At 45.3% G+C, this 19530-nt stretch overlaps 1 protein-coding gene and 1 long non-coding RNA gene across 2 annotated transcripts; one reads left to right on the forward strand and one right to left on the reverse strand.

The window, feature by feature from the left end:
- The first annotated feature begins 14938 nt into the window (after positions 1–14938).
- LOC109178771 lies at positions 14939–15209 on the forward strand. Its single transcript, XR_002053762.1, has 2 exons — positions 14939–14977; positions 15010–15209. It is a non-coding gene; the product is annotated as an uncharacterized LOC109178771 (long non-coding RNA).
- On the reverse strand, positions 15033–19317 carry LOC109178769 (putative late blight resistance protein homolog R1B-23). Its single transcript, XM_019328325.1, has 3 exons — positions 18712–19317; positions 15474–17745; positions 15033–15308 (listed from the first exon to the last, which is right to left on the reverse strand). The coding sequence occupies exons 1-2, from the start codon at positions 19144–19146 to the stop codon at positions 15523–15525; spliced, it is 2658 nt and encodes an 885-aa protein (XP_019183870.1). The 5' UTR covers positions 19147–19317; the 3' UTR covers positions 15033–15308; positions 15474–15522.
- Positions 19318–19530: the final 213 nt, after the last annotated feature.

Here is a 19530-nt window from a genome sequence, read left to right on the forward strand (position 1 = left end):
AAACTTGGTCCCGGGCCAGTAGTGCTAACTCTCATCGACTCCTGACCATCTTCATCAATCTCTTGCCATTGGTGGCAGTGCGAGCCAGATTTGGACCTATTCGGTACCTCTTTACCGTGAACAAGGTCGGCTCTCACTCACCCAGCTTCATCCAAGTCGCCGCCCGTCCGGGGCCGACAACTTTTCGAGGGGTGTGTCCGACTCGATAAAAGAGTGGAAGCCCCTTTATTTCTTCGTCCGACCGCTCCTCTTCCTTCAACCTTTCCGACCCTCTGGCCGCGACTCTCTTCAAGCCCTGCTCTCGCGCGCCGTCTTTACGGAGGATGCTGTCATGGGCGGCGACTTCTTGAAGGGCTTCGGCCGTACTCCGTCAAGTACTGGTCCGAGTCCGGGCCATGGCCAAGCATGGCCTTCTGCTGGAGGGCGCCGCCACCGTAGGTAGCGTCTTTTTCATCTCTTTCTCGACTTGCTTCTTATTTCCTACGGGAACACTCACAAGTGAGTGAATTTCTTTTACAGGTCCGTACGATTCCGACTCTTCCAGCTCCGGCGAAGCAATCGCACCGACTCCTGAGATGGCAAATAGAGCGAAAAGATGAGGCGTCGCTTGACGCATACGCTCTACCGGTGCTGCCACTGCGTCCTCTTCTCAGCCGTCGCCGGTGGTTCGACCGACTCCTCCACCTTCCCACAACGTGGTCGACCTCACGCCTTCGCCCGTGGTATCGCCAGTCGGCAGCCGCCTCCTCCCTCTACTGAGAGTCCGAGTTCTAAGCGGCCTGCTGAGCATACGGAGGGCCCGTCTCCAAAGAGGATCAGGCTGTGCCACGAGGTGGACAAGGATGCCCAAATCTGGATGGGCAACACCTCCGTTCGCAAGTGGTGCAAGGATGTCCTTTTGCCAAAGGATGTGGAGTCGACCCGTGCTCTTGGCGACGGGTTCATCATCGAGGCCTTGCTTCGGCAGTCGTATCGCGTAAGTGTTACCCATTCGGCCTTCCCCTCTGTTTACTTTTCTTTTTCCTTTTCCGTTCGACTGACGGTTCGGCGTGCAGGACCTCACCCTCCAGATGGAACTGGGCAATCGGTTCCAGGGCTTTAGGAATGATATGCGGGCCATGACCGCCAAACAGCGCCAGACAGAGGAAGCTCTCCTGGAAGAGCAGGCGAAGCAACTCAAGATGGTGGAGGTGCACAACGCCGAGCTGCTGAGGGTCACCCGTCAATGGGAGGAGGAGAGGGGCAAAGTGGCCACGATCGCCGCGACTTCTGTCGCAGATTATAAGAAGTCGGCGGCCTTCGAGGCGGATGTGCAGGCGGCGGTGGCAGCTCGGAGGAGAGAGGTGGCCAAGGAGTGGCTGGCGACCCCAGAGGGCGATGATTTCCTCCTCGACCTGGGCGAGCGAGATTACCGCCTCGGCTTTCGCGAGGCGCAGATGGAGATTCACGCCACCTTGTTGGCCCGCGACTCTTCGTTCACTCCCGAGAGCTGGGGCCTCAAGCCGGTGCTGGACGCTAAGGGGTCGGCCGCGCTTACTGACCCGGCGACTCTTTCTGCGGCGACGCCTCCAGAGCTCGCCGAGTCCTTTCCTTAGGCGGAGGACCCTTCCTCTGTTCCCCTTGCTGGACCATCGGCGGGGGCGCAAGTTGAAGGGGTCGCCGTCGATACCCCTCCCCCTGTAGCCTAGGGTCTTTTTTAGAATAGACCCTCTTTTGTAAGGGCTGGCCTCCTTATCGGCCGTATTTTAATAAAAAAACAGCTTTCCCTTCTCTTTTCACGAAGTTTGTTTTTGGGGTTCTTTTAATATTGGCATTCTTCTAAGGTTTTGAATCTTACTCAGTTGAGGCGACTCCCTTACGCTTTTCTCTCGGAAGCATCTAAGGATCGGGGGTCGAGGCCCTCGTTTCCTAGCTTCCTTTTACCGAGTCCCTCAGTCGAGGCGACCCTTTAAGCTTTCTCCGTTCTCGGAAACGGTTTAGGGTCAGTGCCCCGTCGTTTCCATATATATTTGCCGAGTCCCTCAGTCGAGGCGACCCTTTAGGCTTTTTCTGTTCTCAGAAACGGTTTAGGGTCAGTGCCCCGTTGTTTCTATATATACTTGCCGAGTCCCTCAGTCGAGGCGACTCCTTTTGGCTTTTTCACGGAAACGTCTAAGGGTCTGGGCCCTTGTTTCCTATCTTTCTCTCGCCGAGTCCCTCAGTCGAGGCGACTCCTTTAGGCTTTTTCTGTTCTCAGAAACGGTTTAGGGTCAGTGCCCCGTTGTTTCTATATATACTTGCCTAGTCCCTCAGTCGAGGCGACTCCTTTTGGCTTTTTCACGGAAACGTCTAAGGGTCTGGGCCCTTGTTTCCTATCTTTCTCTCCCCGAGTCCCTCAGTCGAGGCGACTCCTTTAGGCTTTTTCTGTTCTCAGAAACGGTTTAGGGTCAGTGCCCCGTTGTTTCTATATATACTTGCCGAGTCCCTCAGTCGAGGCGACTCCTTTTGGCTTTTTCACGGAAACGTCTAAGGGTCTGGGCCCTTGTTTCCTATCTTTCTCTCGCCGAGTTCCTCAGTCGAGACGACTCCTTTAGGCTTTTCCTGTTCTCAGAAACGGTTTAGGGTCGGTGCCCCGTTGTTTCTATATATACTTGCCGAGTCCCTCAGTCGAGGCGACTCCTTTTGGCTTTTTCACGGAAACGTCTAAGGGTCTGGGCCCTTGTTTCCTATCTTTCTCTCGCCGATTCCCTGGGGCGATTGGCTGCAATCCACGCACTTTATTCAGATTTCTTGGAATCCTTGATCTCATACATGACCTATCATTGGCTACTGGTAAAACCTTTTCAAATGCGTAGCATTCCATATACGATCTATAAGCTTGCCTTCCATGGTCTCTAATTTGTAAGTTCCGGCTTGAACTACAGCCGCGATGCGGTACGGCCCTTCCCACTTGACCGCGAGCTTGCCTCCTTCGGTAGGCTGGCTGGCTTGTCGATCCCGTAGCACTAGGTCGCCAACCTGGAAGGTTCGCGGGCGAGTTCTACGGTCGCGGTATCTTTTCACTGCCTGCTGGTACTCAGCCATTCGCGCACTCGCGGCTTCTCTTCTTTCTTCTAGAAAATTTTTCTCAATCTGCAGGCTCTCCTCATTTGTTGCGTCCGAGTAGGTGCGAACCCGGTGGGTGGGTTCGACCACTTCGACAGGAACCTTGGCCTCAAAGCCGTATGCGAGCGAGAACGGACTCTCTCCCGTCGCTCGCCGCTGGGTAGTGCGATAGGCCCATAGGACTCGATCAAGCTCGTCCGCCCAGTGTCCTCGGACGTCTTCGAGTTTCTTCCGGATCCCATCGACCAAAGTTCGGTTCACATTCTCAACCTGCCCATTTGCTTGGGGGTAGGCCACCGACACCTTGGTATGCTTAATGCCGTATCGGCGGCAGAATTCGGCGAATGCCTGGCAATCAAACTGTCGCCCATTATCGCTGACGATGTGCTTGGGCAAACGGAAGCGACAAATCACCTTTTTCCACAGAAAACGTCGACACTGGTACTCGGTGATGGTAGCCAAGGGTTCCGCCTCGACCCACTTGGTGAAGTAAAAGATGGCCACGACGCAAAACTTCAATCCTCCCGGGGCGACGGGTAATGGTCCTAACAGGTCTATTCCTCATTTGGCGAAGGGAATGGCGGTGGTGACCGGTGTATAGAAGGTGGCTGGCCGAGTGTCTTTCCTAGCGAATGCCTGACAAACGCCACATTTGGACATCCGTTCAACACAATCTCGCATCATGGTCGGCCAGTAATACCCTTGAACGACCAATTTTCGGGCGAGCGTGTGAGCACCCTGGTGCGCAGCGCAAATGCCTCTGTGAGCTTCGTCCATTACCTTCTCGGCCTCAGGCTTAAGTAGGCATTTCAACAGGGGTCCTCCGAACGACTGTTTATACAGGTCTCCGCCAACGATCCGGAAGGAGGGGGCTTTCCGCCGAATCCTCGCTGCGACTGCCGGTCAGTTGGCAACTCGCCCGTTTCCTTGAATCGCCGGATGTCATCTATCCAGAACATCTCCGGATTTTCCTCTCGATCCCATCCTTCGGTGTTTACTTGCTGGACACCTAGCGGCGCCTCTTCAACACTCGGCCGACTTAGCTCCTCCTTCTGGCAAATCTTTATTAAGCGGTCAGGCACCCCTTCCAGGGCGATTTTAGACAAGATGTCGGCCTCTACATTGTCCGCCCGGGATATGTATTCTATTTCATAAGCTTCGAACCCCTTCAACATCTTAATGGCACATTCTTTGTACAATGCCATCCTCGCGTTCTTAGCTTCGCACGTGCCCGAGATCTGCCCGACTACTAGCCGAGAGTCGGTTTTGACTCGTAGCCGTTCGACTCCTAGATCCTTGGCGAGTCGGAGGCCGTTCAACACTGCTTCGTACTCGGCCTCGTTATTCGATGCAGAGAACAGGTACTTTAAGGCGTAATACAGCCGAAACCCCTCCGGAGTGATGAGCACAACACCACCTCCGCAATGCTGTCGACTTGATGCTCCATCCGCATGCATCTCCCACCATTCGCCCGGATGGCTCTCCGAGGCGTGTTCCTTCTCCTCCTCACTTGCGGTACACTCGACCAGAAAGTCGGCCAAAGCTTGGCCTTTGATGGAGGGCCTGGGTTGGTACTCGATCCCGTATTGAGTCAACTCGACGGCCCACTTTACCAGCCGGCCGGAGGACAAGGGGTTCCGTAGCACGCTCCCAAGTGGCTGATCCGTCAGGACCCGGACGGTATGGGCTTGGAAGTAAGGCGCCAGCTTGCGCACGGTGACCACCAAGGCATACACGATCTTTTCCAGGGCGGTGTACCGTGTCTCGGCAGCTTTCAGTGAGCGGCTTACATAGTAAACCGGGTGCTGGACTCGGTCCTCCTCTCGAACCAACACCGAACTTACCGCTTTGGCCGAGGCGGCGAGGTACAACAGTAAGGGCTCGCCCTCCTGGGGGGTAGACAGTACTGGGGGAGTCGACAGATATCGTTTTAATTCCTCGAACGACTGTTGGCATTCGACAGTCCAAGCGAATCCCTCTTTCTTCTTCATGGCTTCGAAGAAAGGCACAGTCTTATCCGCCGATTTGCTCAGAAAACGGCTGAGAGCGGCCAGTCGTCCGGTCAAGCGTTGTAGGTCCTTGATAGTAGTAGGAGGCTGCATGTCGAGGATGGCTTGTACTTTCTCTGGGTTAGGCTCAATGCCTCGCTTGGTGACCATGTAGCCCAAAAACTTACCGCCCTGGACGGCGAACGCACACTTTTTGGGGTTCAATCGGAGGTTGTGCTTTATCATTACGTTAAAGCAGTCGGCTAAATCTTCCGCGTGCTTGTCCTCTTCTCGACTCTTGACGAGCATGTCGTCGACGTATGCGGCCATCGATTTTCCTAGCAGGTGGTGGAACAACCGGGCGACCATTCGGGTGTATGTAGCCCCGGCATTTTTGAGTCCGAATGGCATGACTCGATAGCAATAAACTCCGTCCGGAGTTAGGAAGGCGGTCTTCTCCTCGTCCGCCGGGTGCATGAATATTTGATGGTACCCCCTGAAGGCGTCCATAAAACTGAGCAGCGCCGACCCGGCCGTCTTGTCGACTAATTGGTCGATTCGGGGCAGAGGAAACGGATCTTTTGGGCATGCTTTGTTGAGGTCCGTGTAGTCTACACACATTCGCCACGTCGGGGGCTTGGGCACAAGGACCACGTTAGCCAACCATTCCGGGTACTTGACCTCACGGACGTGCCCGGCTGTTAACAGCGTGCTGACTTCTTTCTTCACAAACTCCCTCCGGTCGTTGGCCAAGTATCGTTTCTTTTGCACGACCGGCCGGTGCTCCGGGTCTACGGCGAGTCGATGCGATATGATCGATCGATCTACGCCGGGCATATCTTCTGGGCCCCAGGCGAAAACCAGCCGGTGCTCCTGGAGTACTCTCGTGATTTCCCCCTTTAACTTCTCCGAAAGGCCGACTCCGATTCTCACTCGCCTGCTCGGCTGTGCTGGGTCGATCTCAATTTCCTCTAGCTCGACGGCCGGCTCTGGGCGAGGTATCACTGTTTTCTTAGGGGGCCTCTCGGTGATCTCGTGGACCTGCATCCCACGCTTGCCCATTCCTCTACATGCTTGCAGATAGCAGTCGCGGGCGACCTTGCGGTCACAACGCACCGTTCCTATTCCGTTTGGCGTGCGAAACTTCAAGCATAAATGTTCAATTGAGATCAGGGCCCCGAGGTCTTCCAAACCCGGGCGGCCGAGTATGGCGTTGTGTGAGCAGGCTAGATCGACCACGATAAACTTCATGCTCAACCGTTGTACGTCCGGATAGCTGCCGATTTCCACAGGAAGAGTGATGGACCCTTCCGCCTCCACCGAGTCCCCGGTGAAACCGGCGAGAGGGGTGTTCACAGGCCTGAGCTGTTCTCGGGTCAGCCCCATCTTGGTAAAGGTTTCCAGGTACAGTACGTTGACGCTGCTCCCGGTGTCGACCAGGATTCGGCGAACAACCACACCGTTGATGTCCATGGCGATGACCAACGCGTCTCGATGCGGGGTTTCCCCGGCTGGCAGGTCCTTATCGGTGAACACGATGGGCTCCCGGCATATCTTTTTGGAGCTCTCTTCTCGACCATAGACTGTTCCGACATATAGCTGCCGAGCCCAGGCTTTTCGGGTGTTCGCGGAATCGCCGCCTTCTGGCCCGCCGACTATCATGTTAATGACCGGCTTCTGGCGCCATTGGGCTTCGTCCTCTTCGGAAGCCGGCTGCTTGCCTCGGCTGTTTTCTGAGTCGGCGACGGGTCCCTCACCTCCTCGACTGGTCGACTTCCGCTTCCATTGGTTAGGGGGCGGTGTCCCTTGCTGGATGATCCCCTCCATAATCTTCTTTAGATAGTAGCATTCTTCCGTGCTGTGAGTATAAGATTTGTGATAGCGACAATATTTAGAAGTCTTACCCGTATCTTCGTCCGCTGCACGGTCGTCCATCGGCGGAGGCGGAGGCGGGGCGACCGCCTGTACTTCGTGGACTGGTCGCTCTGGAACCGGTCGATAGGTGTGAACGACGGGTCGGTCATACGGTCGCCTGACCTCGGGCCGCCGGGCGGCATCCGAATGCCTTTCTCTCGTTTCCACCCGCGTCCTTTTTCCCCTGGCGGACCCACCGACCTCGCGCTGCCGTTTATGCTTCATGGCCTGCTCTGTGTTGGCCCTCTTGTTGGCCATCTGGACAGCCTCCGCGTATGTCGCCGGGCGGTTGTCCCTTAGGTCTCGATACAGCTGTCCGGATCGCAAAGATTCAATGAAGAAGGTGAGCGCTGTTTGGTCCTCCACCTCTTCTATCGACTGGATCTCCTTCTGCCAGCGAGCAAGATAGGCTTTCAAGGACTCGCCTTCATCCTGATGGATGTCGCCTAAGTGCGTCAGATCCTTCTGTGGCTTGATGTTAGCGGCATAGTGGCTCATGAAGCGGTCTGCCAGTTCTTCAAAGCTGTGAATCGACCCTGGGGGCTGACTTACAAGCCATCTTTGGGCGGGCCCCTTCAGCGTAGGTAAGAAGGCACGGCACATGACCGGATCCCGCACTCCCAGGACTTGCATCTTAGCTTGGTAACTCAATAGATGTTCTCGCGGGTCGCCTGATCCGTCGAATGTGGCTTGCTCCGGGAACTTAAAGTCGCTCGGTATCTTAAAGGCCATAACCTCGTCTGAGAGGGTTAAGGCGGTCAGCAACGTACGTCCTGGGGATTTGGTTTTTCCCTCCATCCGCTCTTTCAGACTTCGTACCTCCTGTACTAGGTTGGCCACTTCGATCCTCTCCCGAGTGCGATTTCCCGTGGATTCCGTGCTTTCGCCGACTTCAGATTCAGCCGGTTGGACGGGGTTGCGAGGAGGTTGCTCCACACGACGAGTCTCAGTCCTGGCTCTTTTGGTTCGGCTCTTTTCTCGTGCAGCTTGTCGGTCGCGGGCGACTAACGGGGCACGACTGGGCTCCTTCCGGCCTAATCGCTCTCTTGCCGACCGACGTCCGACGCTGGGACCTAGCCGGGAATGAACGGATTGCACCGGTTGGCTTTCAGCCCGTCGGCTCAATTGCCGATTGTCTGGCCTCTGAGGCGGTTGCAACTCGCGTTGCAGTTGGCGAGTGATGGACTGTTCTCTCACTCCTAGGCTCGCTTCCGCGCAGGCGCGTCCGATTGCACGCAACTGCTCCGGGGTGAGCAACACTTGAGGTAATTGCGGGTTTCTCAGCGGCGTCGGCGGCGGTGTCGTCTCGTTTTCATGGCTTCGGGCATTTCTTCTATTCAGCTGGTTTCTCAAGTCGGCCTCTTGTCCGTTGTCTTGACGGCTCGACTGTTCCCCGCTTCCAGCCATGTCTGGAGTTTGCCTGATTCAACTATTGTTTCTCGGACTCTCCTTACTCAAGAGGACACGCGACTCTTCGTTTCGATCCCCACAGACGGCGCCAGTGATGGTTTTTGGGTTTTCGGGCCCAAGGAGGTCCAACACAACCTTAAGCTGGAGGATACACCTTTCACAAAAAGTCTAGATTTTAGTGAAGTATGATGCTCAATAGTGCTCTCTATTCCCTCTCCGGGTTTTCTCAATCTGCCTCTTACAAGGGTGGAGGAGCCCTTTTTATAGTGGCTCCTCCTCTACTGACTTAAAGGCTCATGATGGCCGACTTAAAGATTACATTCAATGTGCCGAGCCGTTGGGCGACGTTACGGACTCTGCCAACGGCTCTCTTTGGCTAGTAACTGGCGGACCGAGTCCGGCTTTTAATGCCTCAACGGCTCCTTGTCTTAACTGCTTTGAAGGCTCCCTCAACGGCTCTCTGGACCGAGTCCTCTCCTGGGCCGGGCCTGGGCCGACTCCTCGTCTCTGTTTGGCATTGGACCGTCCTTCCGGGCTCTGAACTGGGCCTCCCTCTTTGGACCTGGGCCGAGTCCTGGACTTGGCCCATGCACTCTTTCTGGGCCTCTTTTCTTGGGCCAGGGTTCTTACCCCATCAGTATATTTGAAATTTGAATATATTTATGGATAATATTGATATTATCTAATTTGTTAATTAGATAATATCAAAAGAGTTTGAGCTTATCAAAACTCTCTATCCTATAGCTATAAATATGGCATTTCATTTCTATGTAATCACAGACATCCTAGGAAAAGTGATGTAAACATATAGAAAAATATTATTCAGGATCACAATAAAAATGTGATCTTGAAAGTAAAGTCCTTCCTCCTCCATATGTTGATGTATGTTGATCCAAACCTCTATTGAAGATCAAGCCATTTGAACCCGGAGGCCCTTCAAGAAGAACAGGCTATATATACAAGCCCTTCTTTGAAGATCAAGCCACTTGAAACCCGGAGGCCCTTCAATGGTGGAGTGTTCAAGACATCAAATTGAAGAATCAGAGGACATCCAGAGATCTTGTACCCACAACCCCTTGATATTTGACATGTAATCAGAATTTTGAATTTTAAAATATATTATTCAATTTTCTTTGTTTACAACATGCACCAAACACAAAAATCCTACAAGCGCCTAACTTTCTTACGCTTGTAGACTATCATACTTACTGGAAATCGGGAGTCCGACAAAGGACCACCCGATGGGTCTGGCAAAGAACCGTCTTTGTTTTGATGCGCAACAGTAGCAACCTCATCACAGCATTGGGTCTCAACGCTCGGAGATTGATTGATTCTGGAAGATTCTTGAACCGCGGTCTGCTGCTGAACAGCCAACACCACTTCATCAACGGCCTGTAAATTATCCGGATTGTTCCAAATTTCATCGTCGTTGAGAGTGTGGTCAACCGTCACTGCTGGTGCAGGGGTCTCGGACAAAGAAAGTATCCTCTGAGCAACAGAAACAACCCGCGTGAAACTATCTGTACGAGTGGAGCAACACGGGTGTTGATGAAGAAACTGCAAGATATCATCCAAGGCTACACCTAGCAGACTTGCCTTTTCATTAAATATTTTATCGGGCGTCTGCATGCAACAAAAAAAGCCACTGTATAATAGATAACTAATAACTACATGTAAAAACTTACGGAAAGAGGGTTATTAATGCTAGAGCACAGGCCGCTGTAATAAAACGCACACACATAAAATGAATAGAAAATAAAGGAGGATAGAACATGCACAAGCCCTGACACAGAAATGCATAAAGTGATATATGGAATAAAAATCAAGTTTAAAAGAATAAAATTCCAAAGCAATAAACAACATACACATAATATTAATGACATCTAACGAAAATAAAAATCCAACAATAAAATACCACTGCATACGACACCATAAAAAATGAAAATGGAACTATGAATGCTAGAGCACAGACCGCAGAAATAAAACGCACAAACTTAAAAAAGGCTAAAATAACGAACAATATTACATGCACAAGCTGTGACACAAAATCGCACGAACTGCTATATGTATAAATTCCAAAAAAGAAAGATATAATAATATTCCATAATAATAAACAACATAAGGAGAACATAAATTATGTGCAACGACAATAAAATACAAACAAGAATAGTAACATACGACACCACTAGAAGAAAAAAAAATACGGATTAGAAAAATAAATACCTGAGGCCGGACAGAAGTAGACGGATTAGTACAGTCAACAGACGGCACATATGGCCCGACCACCGCCCCCCGACCAAAGCCTCCATCTGTCATCTCAGCCAACTCCCGGGCCCTAAGAATACTTGTTTCCCAGCCTCTAAAAGAAGGGAAAGCACGAGGAACAGTATTGTCCCCTACAAAAAAAATGGTAAGCTTATTGCACACATCGCCAAAAAGATATGTACACACAAACACAAACAAACTAATAAAAATACAAAACTAAAAATAATTAGAATAAGAGCAAAAAACACTTAGACACAAACATCAATTTATTTTTAAATGCGAGTAAAATATAATGTTTAAAAAACAATCAAAACGACTTAAAAAAAAAAAACAGATTTTTGAAATACCTAAAAATTATTATTAAACACGCACAAGCCCAACCAAAAACATGCACAAGCCCAGATGAATATATTTAATAAAAACATGTTAAATGACTAAAATGTAAACCAAAAATGTCAGATTTTCTAAATAACTAGTAATTATGAAAAAGAAATCATAAAAAACCAAAAATATAAATTCCAAATTACATACAACTAACATATTTAATTTGTACAACCAGAATGAACAAAATTTGAACCTAGTAACACCACAAATAACATAGTAACGACCATAGTATGCAAAACGCACAAGCCCCAACAAAGACATGCACAACTAAATAAATATATTTATCACAAACATTATAAAAGGACAATTTGAAGACCAAAAGAGGCTGAATTTTTTTATAACTAGTCATTATTAATATAATGTTAGAACACTGAATAACATAAAACGCACAAACCATCAAACTGCCCCGCACACCACTAATGTAACACTAGCGAACAAACAACAGAGCAAAACAGCAACAGAACCATGATTTCTATACTATAATAATTTCAATTCCCATAGTTTTGTAAACCTATAATAATAAATTAAAATTAACAATAGTTTATGGACATATCCTTTTTGTATTTGCATTATCCTTTAATTTCCTAGAACTTTAATTTTTAACCTCTAGAACTTGTGCTGCAAATTGCACAACTTGCACAATGGACTTTGAAGTGTCATTTATTTATTTATTTTGAAACAGAAGTGTCACTTATTTAGTCACGTGGAAGCTGCAAATAGCATAACTCGCATAATGGACTTTGCAGTGTCATTTTTTTTATACATGTGGACAAACTCTAGAAATTAATATACAAATACATAGCTAAAAACAACAAGCATTATCAGTTTCAAGATTATACACAGTAACATTTGGAAACAAAAAAACTAACACTTAATCATTAAATTTTGAAATTAAAAAAATATATATATATTAACATACACACATTAATATATAAACACAACAAACAAATAATCATAATCATAAATTATAAAAAAAAATGAAACCACCAACGTTAAACAACCCTGAAAGAGAACCCTAAAATTCGGAAAAAAAAAACTTTAAAAAAAAAAAAGAAAAAAAACCTTCCTACAGCATTCTGCCGGAAAAAAAAAAAAAAAAAAAAAAAAAAAAAAAAAAAAAAAAAAACCTCATCCTGGAATTCTAAACGTCATGCTGAATTCCCCCGAAAAAAAAAAAAAAAAAAAAGAAACAAAAACTCATCATGAATTCTCCACAAAAAAAAAAAAAAAAAAACAAAAAAAAAAACAAAACCCTAATTGAAATCCCACCCCCATGAACATCCCCACCGCAGCCTGCAACCCCACTTCCGACCCAAGCCCTCTACCCCCGTCAACTCAACACCACCGCCCATGCCCCCACCCCTCACAAATGCCCACCACATTCTTCCCACCCCAACAGCCCCATCAACCTAAACATAAAAACGATACATGCAGGGGATTTAAAGCCCCAAAACGAAATATAAAGCCACCCATATAAGTCCACCCAGTTAATCAAAAGAAAAGCGTACCTTGAACAACAACGGACGAAGATCCATGCCGTCTCAATGAACGCCTAGATGAGGAGCCGTCCATGGATTAGTTGAAGAGCGCAGACGAACGATCTAGTACAATACGCTGCTGCCTGAAGATGGTCGCCGGCGCTGACAAGAAGAAGAAAAACGTGCGGATGGCTATAAATATAACGCACACGAGGAACCCGGACAGACAAAAAATAAAAGAAACGGGTAAGGAAAACAACACAATAAAGAATCGTCAAATTAATATAAAAAAGGCAACACAATAAAAACTCATGACTAATTACATTAAGACCCCAAAAGTAAAGAATCATCTTATAATAAGCTTAAAATTGCCCCCAATCACAGCCGCACAAAATCACCAACCAACGCACCAGATCGATCCTCACCAGACCTCATTTTAAATAGGTACCTCACCTAATCCAAAATATATATATATATATATATATATATATATATATATATATATATATATATATATAATCGCACTTTGGTGCGAATGCTTAGCCCAGGCGCGAAATAGGAATGAATTCTGTTTGTCCACGTGTCCAGATCTAATGGATGAGAAACACTGATTTTTTTAAAAAATGCGGTGGCATTTTTGTAAATAATTAAACATCGAAGTGCAAGTAAAATGTATTACAAGTGCATGTAAAATGTATTATAGGTGCAAGTAAAAATTTACACTGAGCATCAATACTTAGTTGCACCTATAGTTCTAAGTAGTTGCACACATAGTTATAAGCAGTTGCACCTAGGTGTATGAATGTTTGCGAGTGGTTTTCAGGGGTATTACTACCCGCTGAACTCAGATCAATGAATGTTAACAAGGCAAAATTACATGCACTTATAGGTGAAAGTAGGTGCACCTATAGTTATAAGTAGTTGCACCTATAGTTATAAATAGTTGCACATATAGTTATAAGACACCCAGGTGCATGAATGTTTGCGGAAAGTGAATGCTAACAAGGCAAAATTACATGCACTTATAGGTGAAAGTAGGTGCACCTATAGTTATAAGTGGTTGCACCAATAGTTATAAATAGTTGCACATATAGTTATAAGCACACCCAGGTGCATGAATGTTTGCGGAAAGTGAATGCTAACAAGGCAAAATTATATGCACTTATAAGTGAAAGTAGGTGCACTTGTAAGTGATTTTACTTGCACTTCGATGTTCAATTATTTACGAAAATGCCACCGCGTTTTTTTTTTAAGTTATTAGATCTGGACACGTGTCGCGCGCTGATTCGTTCGCATTTCCTCCTGAGCACTTATTCGCACCTGAGTGCATCCCTATATATATATATATATATATTGATGTGATATTCGGGTCTACTTTTGAAAGTTAATTGGATTTGCAGGGATGTAATATGAATAGTAAATGAATTGCAAATTGGATATGTGGGAGTAGGACCACTTTTGAAAATGAGAGAGTATTGCAGGGTTAAGGATTGTTGAAGAACCCATCGATGTGACATTTTCGTAAATAACTCGAACTTTGATACAAGTAACATGTGTTAACTTTGATGTAAGTAACATGTGTTAACTTTGATGCAAGTAATATTTCTTATTTTTTCGATATAGTACTCTTAACGTCTACAATCTTAAATCTACTTGGCTTGGGGCATCTGATGTTAAAATTCAATTTTTTTTTTTTTTTTTTTGGAAAGGGTTTAATTAGGGTTTGACAAAGTATACACTCTTCTCCCTAATGTTTGTTCCTCCAAAATTTGACATTTATCTTTAAATTTGAATGACCCCTATCCTAACCAGCCTGATTGATATAATATACCCATGACACATATCAATGGTATAATAATAGATGGGGTAATTTGTCAGTCAGAAATAACTATCTACTTTTGCCTTAACTCTTTTGTTTTATTTAGTTATTAAAATTTTAAAATATAAATAAGAAATAATGTAAAATTGAGCAATGGGACATCCCACATGGCCAAACTTTTGCTCAAATGACCATCAAACAAAAAAAAATCTTTAATTACAATACTACCCCTCCTGACCCTTAGGATAGAAGAAATTGATGTTGATAAACTCACTCAGATTAGAGCAGTAGAACTGGAAACTCCAAAATTGTCATGATAAAACTCATTACAAAGTTCTTGTTTGCTAAAATAGTTAGTCTTGACCACTATTAGTTATTTGATTAATTAGCTTTTATAACAATAAATTGCTCTAAAATGCTTTTCGAGAGAATCATTTTGCATGTAATCAGCTATCAGTTAACAGCTAATTTACTAAACACTTTTTTACGCTCAGTTAATGCGATCAACTAGTCAAATTCCCTAAAATCCCTAATCCAATAAGCTAACAACTATCAGCTAACAACTATTTACCAAACACTTCAGAAAATGGAGACACGCTCTCCCAATCTCCCCTGATGAAATTATTAACATAGTTGTAGTGTAATCATAAAGGCAACCCAAGGAAAGGAAATGAAATGAATGAAGATTCATAAATGAACAAACAAGTGGAAATAACAGAAATGCAAACATCTTGACCATAGTTCAAATATGTGTTCCAAATCCCCAATGAATAACAAACACCACAAATAACAAATTGAATTTCCAAAAACATAAGCTCTCACCACACCAAACAAAGCACACAGAATTTTGCCAAAACAATGATTGGGTAGACAATTCCAAAATGCTACCATCTCATCTGCATACAAAAGATCCTCACTTCATGCCCTTCACAAACCCACGCTTAGACACGGACCAATACGGTTCACCTAAATATATGCAGACATGGAGAAACAGAACATGCTTTAGCCACTTCATTTTGAATGAATATAATTTTGCCGAACAATAAATAAAAGTTCACTTACCAAGTATGTAAAGAGCTGCAAGGAACAAGACTCATTACTGCAGGAAAAAAGAAGAGATTTTTAACTGACCTGCACACTCAAAAGATCATCTAGATGACAGTATGACACCATGGCATTTTTAAATTTGCTGTATCTGTTCAAGCTCATCAGGAGGATAGATATTGAGCTTGAATCTCCGGGGGCTTCCTCCTTTCTCCTTTAGTTCCATCTCTTTCCCTTGTTTTATCTGTAAAATGTTCCAGGCTGACTGTGCAGCCCTTGGGTTGGTACGGTTCAGCTCCATCTCCTGAAGATTGTCTATGTCCGCCAGGCTAGGTGGGACTTCCTCCAGATTAAGGCATTGTCTAAGAATGAGACTCTTTAGTAATGGGAAGTGGAGGCTAGAAGCCTTCCATGACTTCAAATCTGTCCTCTCAATTCTCAAGAATTGGAGACAAGGAAAGCCGCCTTTGGATGGCTCCCACTCCTTTCCTTTGAATGCATTTTCGGTCAATTTCAGAACTTCAAGGTACTCCAGTGATCCCAGTATAGATAATTCAGTCCATTCGAGGTGAGTATTGGACAAGGTCAACTTCTTAATCTTTTGTGGAAATTCATATTTTTGAGGGAGGCGTTGCACATTCCCACCATGATTCAACAGCTTCAGTTTCTCCAACAACTTCAATTCTCCAAGGTTTTTGAACAAACTGGACCCAGTATCCTTGTTGGTTTCAAAAAGCTTAGCCAAATTTCCCTGTATACCCAAGTTATTCAAATTTGGAGCTTTGGCCAGTGCAATTGCCGTGCAGCTTTCAGGTGAAATCCTTGAAAGTGTTTGCAAGTTTCTATTTGCAAACGGATCTTTCTTGGTGTTAGGTGGAGGCAATTGAGCAGATGAATTTGTTTGCACGTGCCTCAATCGTGTCATTTTCCATATGTTTCCTTTGATATTAAGGGTGCTTTGTGTTGTCCTAACTATAAGAGTTTGCATGTTCCACAGGCTATCAATGGCTTGAGGAAGGATCGTGAGGGTAGTTGATATTGCAATGTACCTTAAATGGAACAAATTAGTCATGTCTCTAGGAAAACGTGTGAAGATGATGGATTCATCTGGTGCAGTGTGTAACACCCTTAGCAGTGGAAACGCTTCCCGAATGATTGAAATATTGTCTGCAGGCAGATCATATTTATTTGAGGAGAAGCATAGCAAAGAGCGGACATGGTCAGCAGAAAGACCTGAGGAGAGGAACTCAGAAACATTGCACTGGACACAAAGGCGGCGACAAGTATCTAGCTGCCTGCCCGTGTTGATTTCTTCAAATAGATTCTCCTTTTTGGCCTCATTCTTGCAGAACTCATGTAACATGTCATGGACTCGACAAGTTTTGATTTGTCCATTCGACTTTCTTTGCATAGACATCACCAAATTCCTATTCACAAGATCACTCAACTTTTCATGAGCTATGTCCTCCAAGGTTAACGATTGTGCCTCTTCCTCAATAAACCCCTCAGCAATCCACAGCCTAATGAGTTTTCCAGCTGGAATCTCATTTCCTCGAGGAAAAGCCCCAAAATAAAGGAAGCAACTCTTGAGGTCATAAGGCAATTGGTCATAACTCATTCGTATTAGGTAATCGTAGCTCTCTAGTTTCAGTTTCAGGAAGTCACCGATGCTCTCAGCTACCTTGTCCCATGCCCCACTTGTTTTTGGTTTACCTAAGAGAGTACCAGCGATAATCACTATTGCTAGTGGTAGTCCACCGCATTTTTCAGCGATGGTTCTCCCGGGCCTTTTTAACTCAAAAGGACAGCTTTCTTCCCGGAAGACCTTCTTCTGAAGTAGTTCCCAACTTTCTTTCTCTGTTAAAAATTTTAGGTTATGAGGGTCACCCCTAGAATTGGCATGCATAGCCACAACTTTGTCCCGTGTAGAAACTAATACCCTGCTTCCATTGTTCATGGGAAAAGCAATTTTGAGTGCATTCCAGTCTTCACCTGTCCAGACATCATCCATGACGATAAAATACTTTGCTGACCCCAAAAATTTTTTAATTTCCTTGGCTAAATCTTCATCAGTCACGTCATCAGAATAGGTGTGGGAGAGTTTGCTTAACTCCTTCAATATTCTTAGAAAAACATCCCTTCTTTTGTATACTCCAGATACATAAATCCAAGCACGATTCATGAAGTGATATTCAACTCTTTCGTCCTTGAAAACCTTGTTCGCCAAAGTAGTCTTGCCAAGTCCTGGCATGCCCACAATCGAGATAACTTCAAACCCTTCTCCCTCAGTCAGACGTTTCACTATAGCATCAACCTCACCATCAAAACCCACCACGTACTCTTCCTCCACAGTAGGAACCTATTTCACAAACACAAACAGAGAAGAATAAGCTTACACAAATTAAAGGCATTTAGGAGGATGTAAATCATGGTAACTCTGTGCACAAGGAGTCTCCCTCACTTTGAGAGGTTGCTCCCACATTGCCGCTAGTGAGACTTGATCCCTGGTCATTCTTTTCAACTTTCACCACCTCTATGACCAGTTGAGCTGTTCATGCGGACTAACAAACATTATATTATGTATACACTACTGGCTACTTCAAACACAATTGGTGCTTTTTTGGTAAAACTTGGAGCCGCTACCTGAGGGTTGTGACCTTAGCTAGCAAAGGCTGACTCAAAAACTAAGAAGGTCAATAGGCTGTCATTGTTAAGAGTCGGTAATATTCTAATTACCAAGTCAAGAATCTGACCAATTTAGTTGAGGTTGTTGGCCCTAAGATATTATAGGCAAAAACTTGTGTGAGACTATTGACGGGTCAATATGAAATACAATAGTTATACTGAAAAATGTAATAATATTAATCCAGAATAAAGTAATTTGTTATTAAGGTAAATGTACTCAGTAATACTTTGAAAGAAAAATGTAATATTTTTATGTTTTGATTTAAAAGCATTATATTTTTCAAAAAATATATATTATATTTTTCCTTATAAGTGAGATACACTTTATTCTTGACAAGTATTATATTTTATCATTATAAGTATTATATTTTCATTTTGACCTCGGGACTCATGGATAAGGATTAGAGGAGAGTTGGTCGATGGTATAATATTTGATACTACAACTGAACTACCATTGCAATTTTCCCTGTGAATAATCGGAATATGGACAAACTAACTTTTCCTGCCAAATTAATTCTTTTATGATTTATTAAGAAATACTCGTATATGCAAATATTGTGACAATTCGTTAGAAAATATTTAATTAACTTTTAGAAAACATTAATTAAAAAGAGAGAGAGAGAGAGAGGAGTTGAGTTGCCTTAGCCTGGACAGCTCCTCTGTTGGGTAACGCTTCATCTCGGAGAGCATTAAGGCCATAGTTCGGATCCTTTCGGATCCCATCCATGCTTTCCCGAACATTCCGAATCTCTTCGGCGAGTTCCTTTTTCCGACCGGGGTGTTCGATGTCCAGGTAGCGTTTCCATTTCTTGTCGTAGTGGAATTTGGCGGCCACCACATATCTGTCGATCAGATCCTCCGCCTTGTTCACCACCGTTCGGATCTTGGTGATGAGTCGTTTGAGGATTTCGTTGTCGTAGCGGGCCTTTCCGGCTTCTCTGAGGAAGGCCTTGAAGTCGCCCAGGTCTTCTAGAAGCTTCTCGACGTCGTCCTTGAGGCCGGAGATGAGCTGGATGTTCTCTTTCAGAAGCTGAGTCAAGTTCTCTACCAGCAAATTCACTACCACTTCTGCCATCTCGAGCGATCTCTCTCTCTATCTCTCACCTCGTTTTCTGCTCAAAGATTCTCAATACTAGTAGAAGAAGCCATTGCCATTTCCCAGCTCCAAAGATTCTTTAGTCCGACGACTGAGTTGACTTGCTTTTTTTTTTTTTTTTCTCACTCTACTTCTACTCCCATAATGTTTGAGTACTTCAAATGGGATAACCATATCAATATTCTTAATAGGGATGTCCTTCTAAATCTTACCTCTCAATTTTGTTTATATCAAGGTTTTGTATAAGAGAAAAAAATTAAGAATAAAAAATGTAGTATTTTCCTTCTTAATAATATTTCTTCTTCTTCATCGTCATTTCATTTTATGTGTTAGTTTTAGTTATCGAGTAATTATTTTTAATTT

This window comes from Ipomoea nil, unplaced genomic scaffold (genome assembly GCF_001879475.1).
Source record: "Ipomoea nil cultivar Tokyo-kokei standard unplaced genomic scaffold, Asagao_1.1 scaffold0869, whole genome shotgun sequence".
NCBI lineage: Eukaryota > Viridiplantae > Streptophyta > Magnoliopsida > Solanales > Convolvulaceae > Ipomoea > Ipomoea nil.

What these genes read in the sequence shown, in the direction of transcription:
- LOC109178769 (XM_019328325.1), bottom strand. Translation starts at nt 19,146, where the DNA reads ATGGCAGAAGTGGTAGTGAATTTGCTGGTAGAGAACTTGACTCAGCTT. An exon ending in GAGGAGCTGTCCAGGCTAAG is followed by an intron (nt 17,746 to 18,711) that starts GCAACTCAACTC and finishes TTTGTGAAATAG; the next exon opens with GTTCCTACTGTGGAGGAAGA.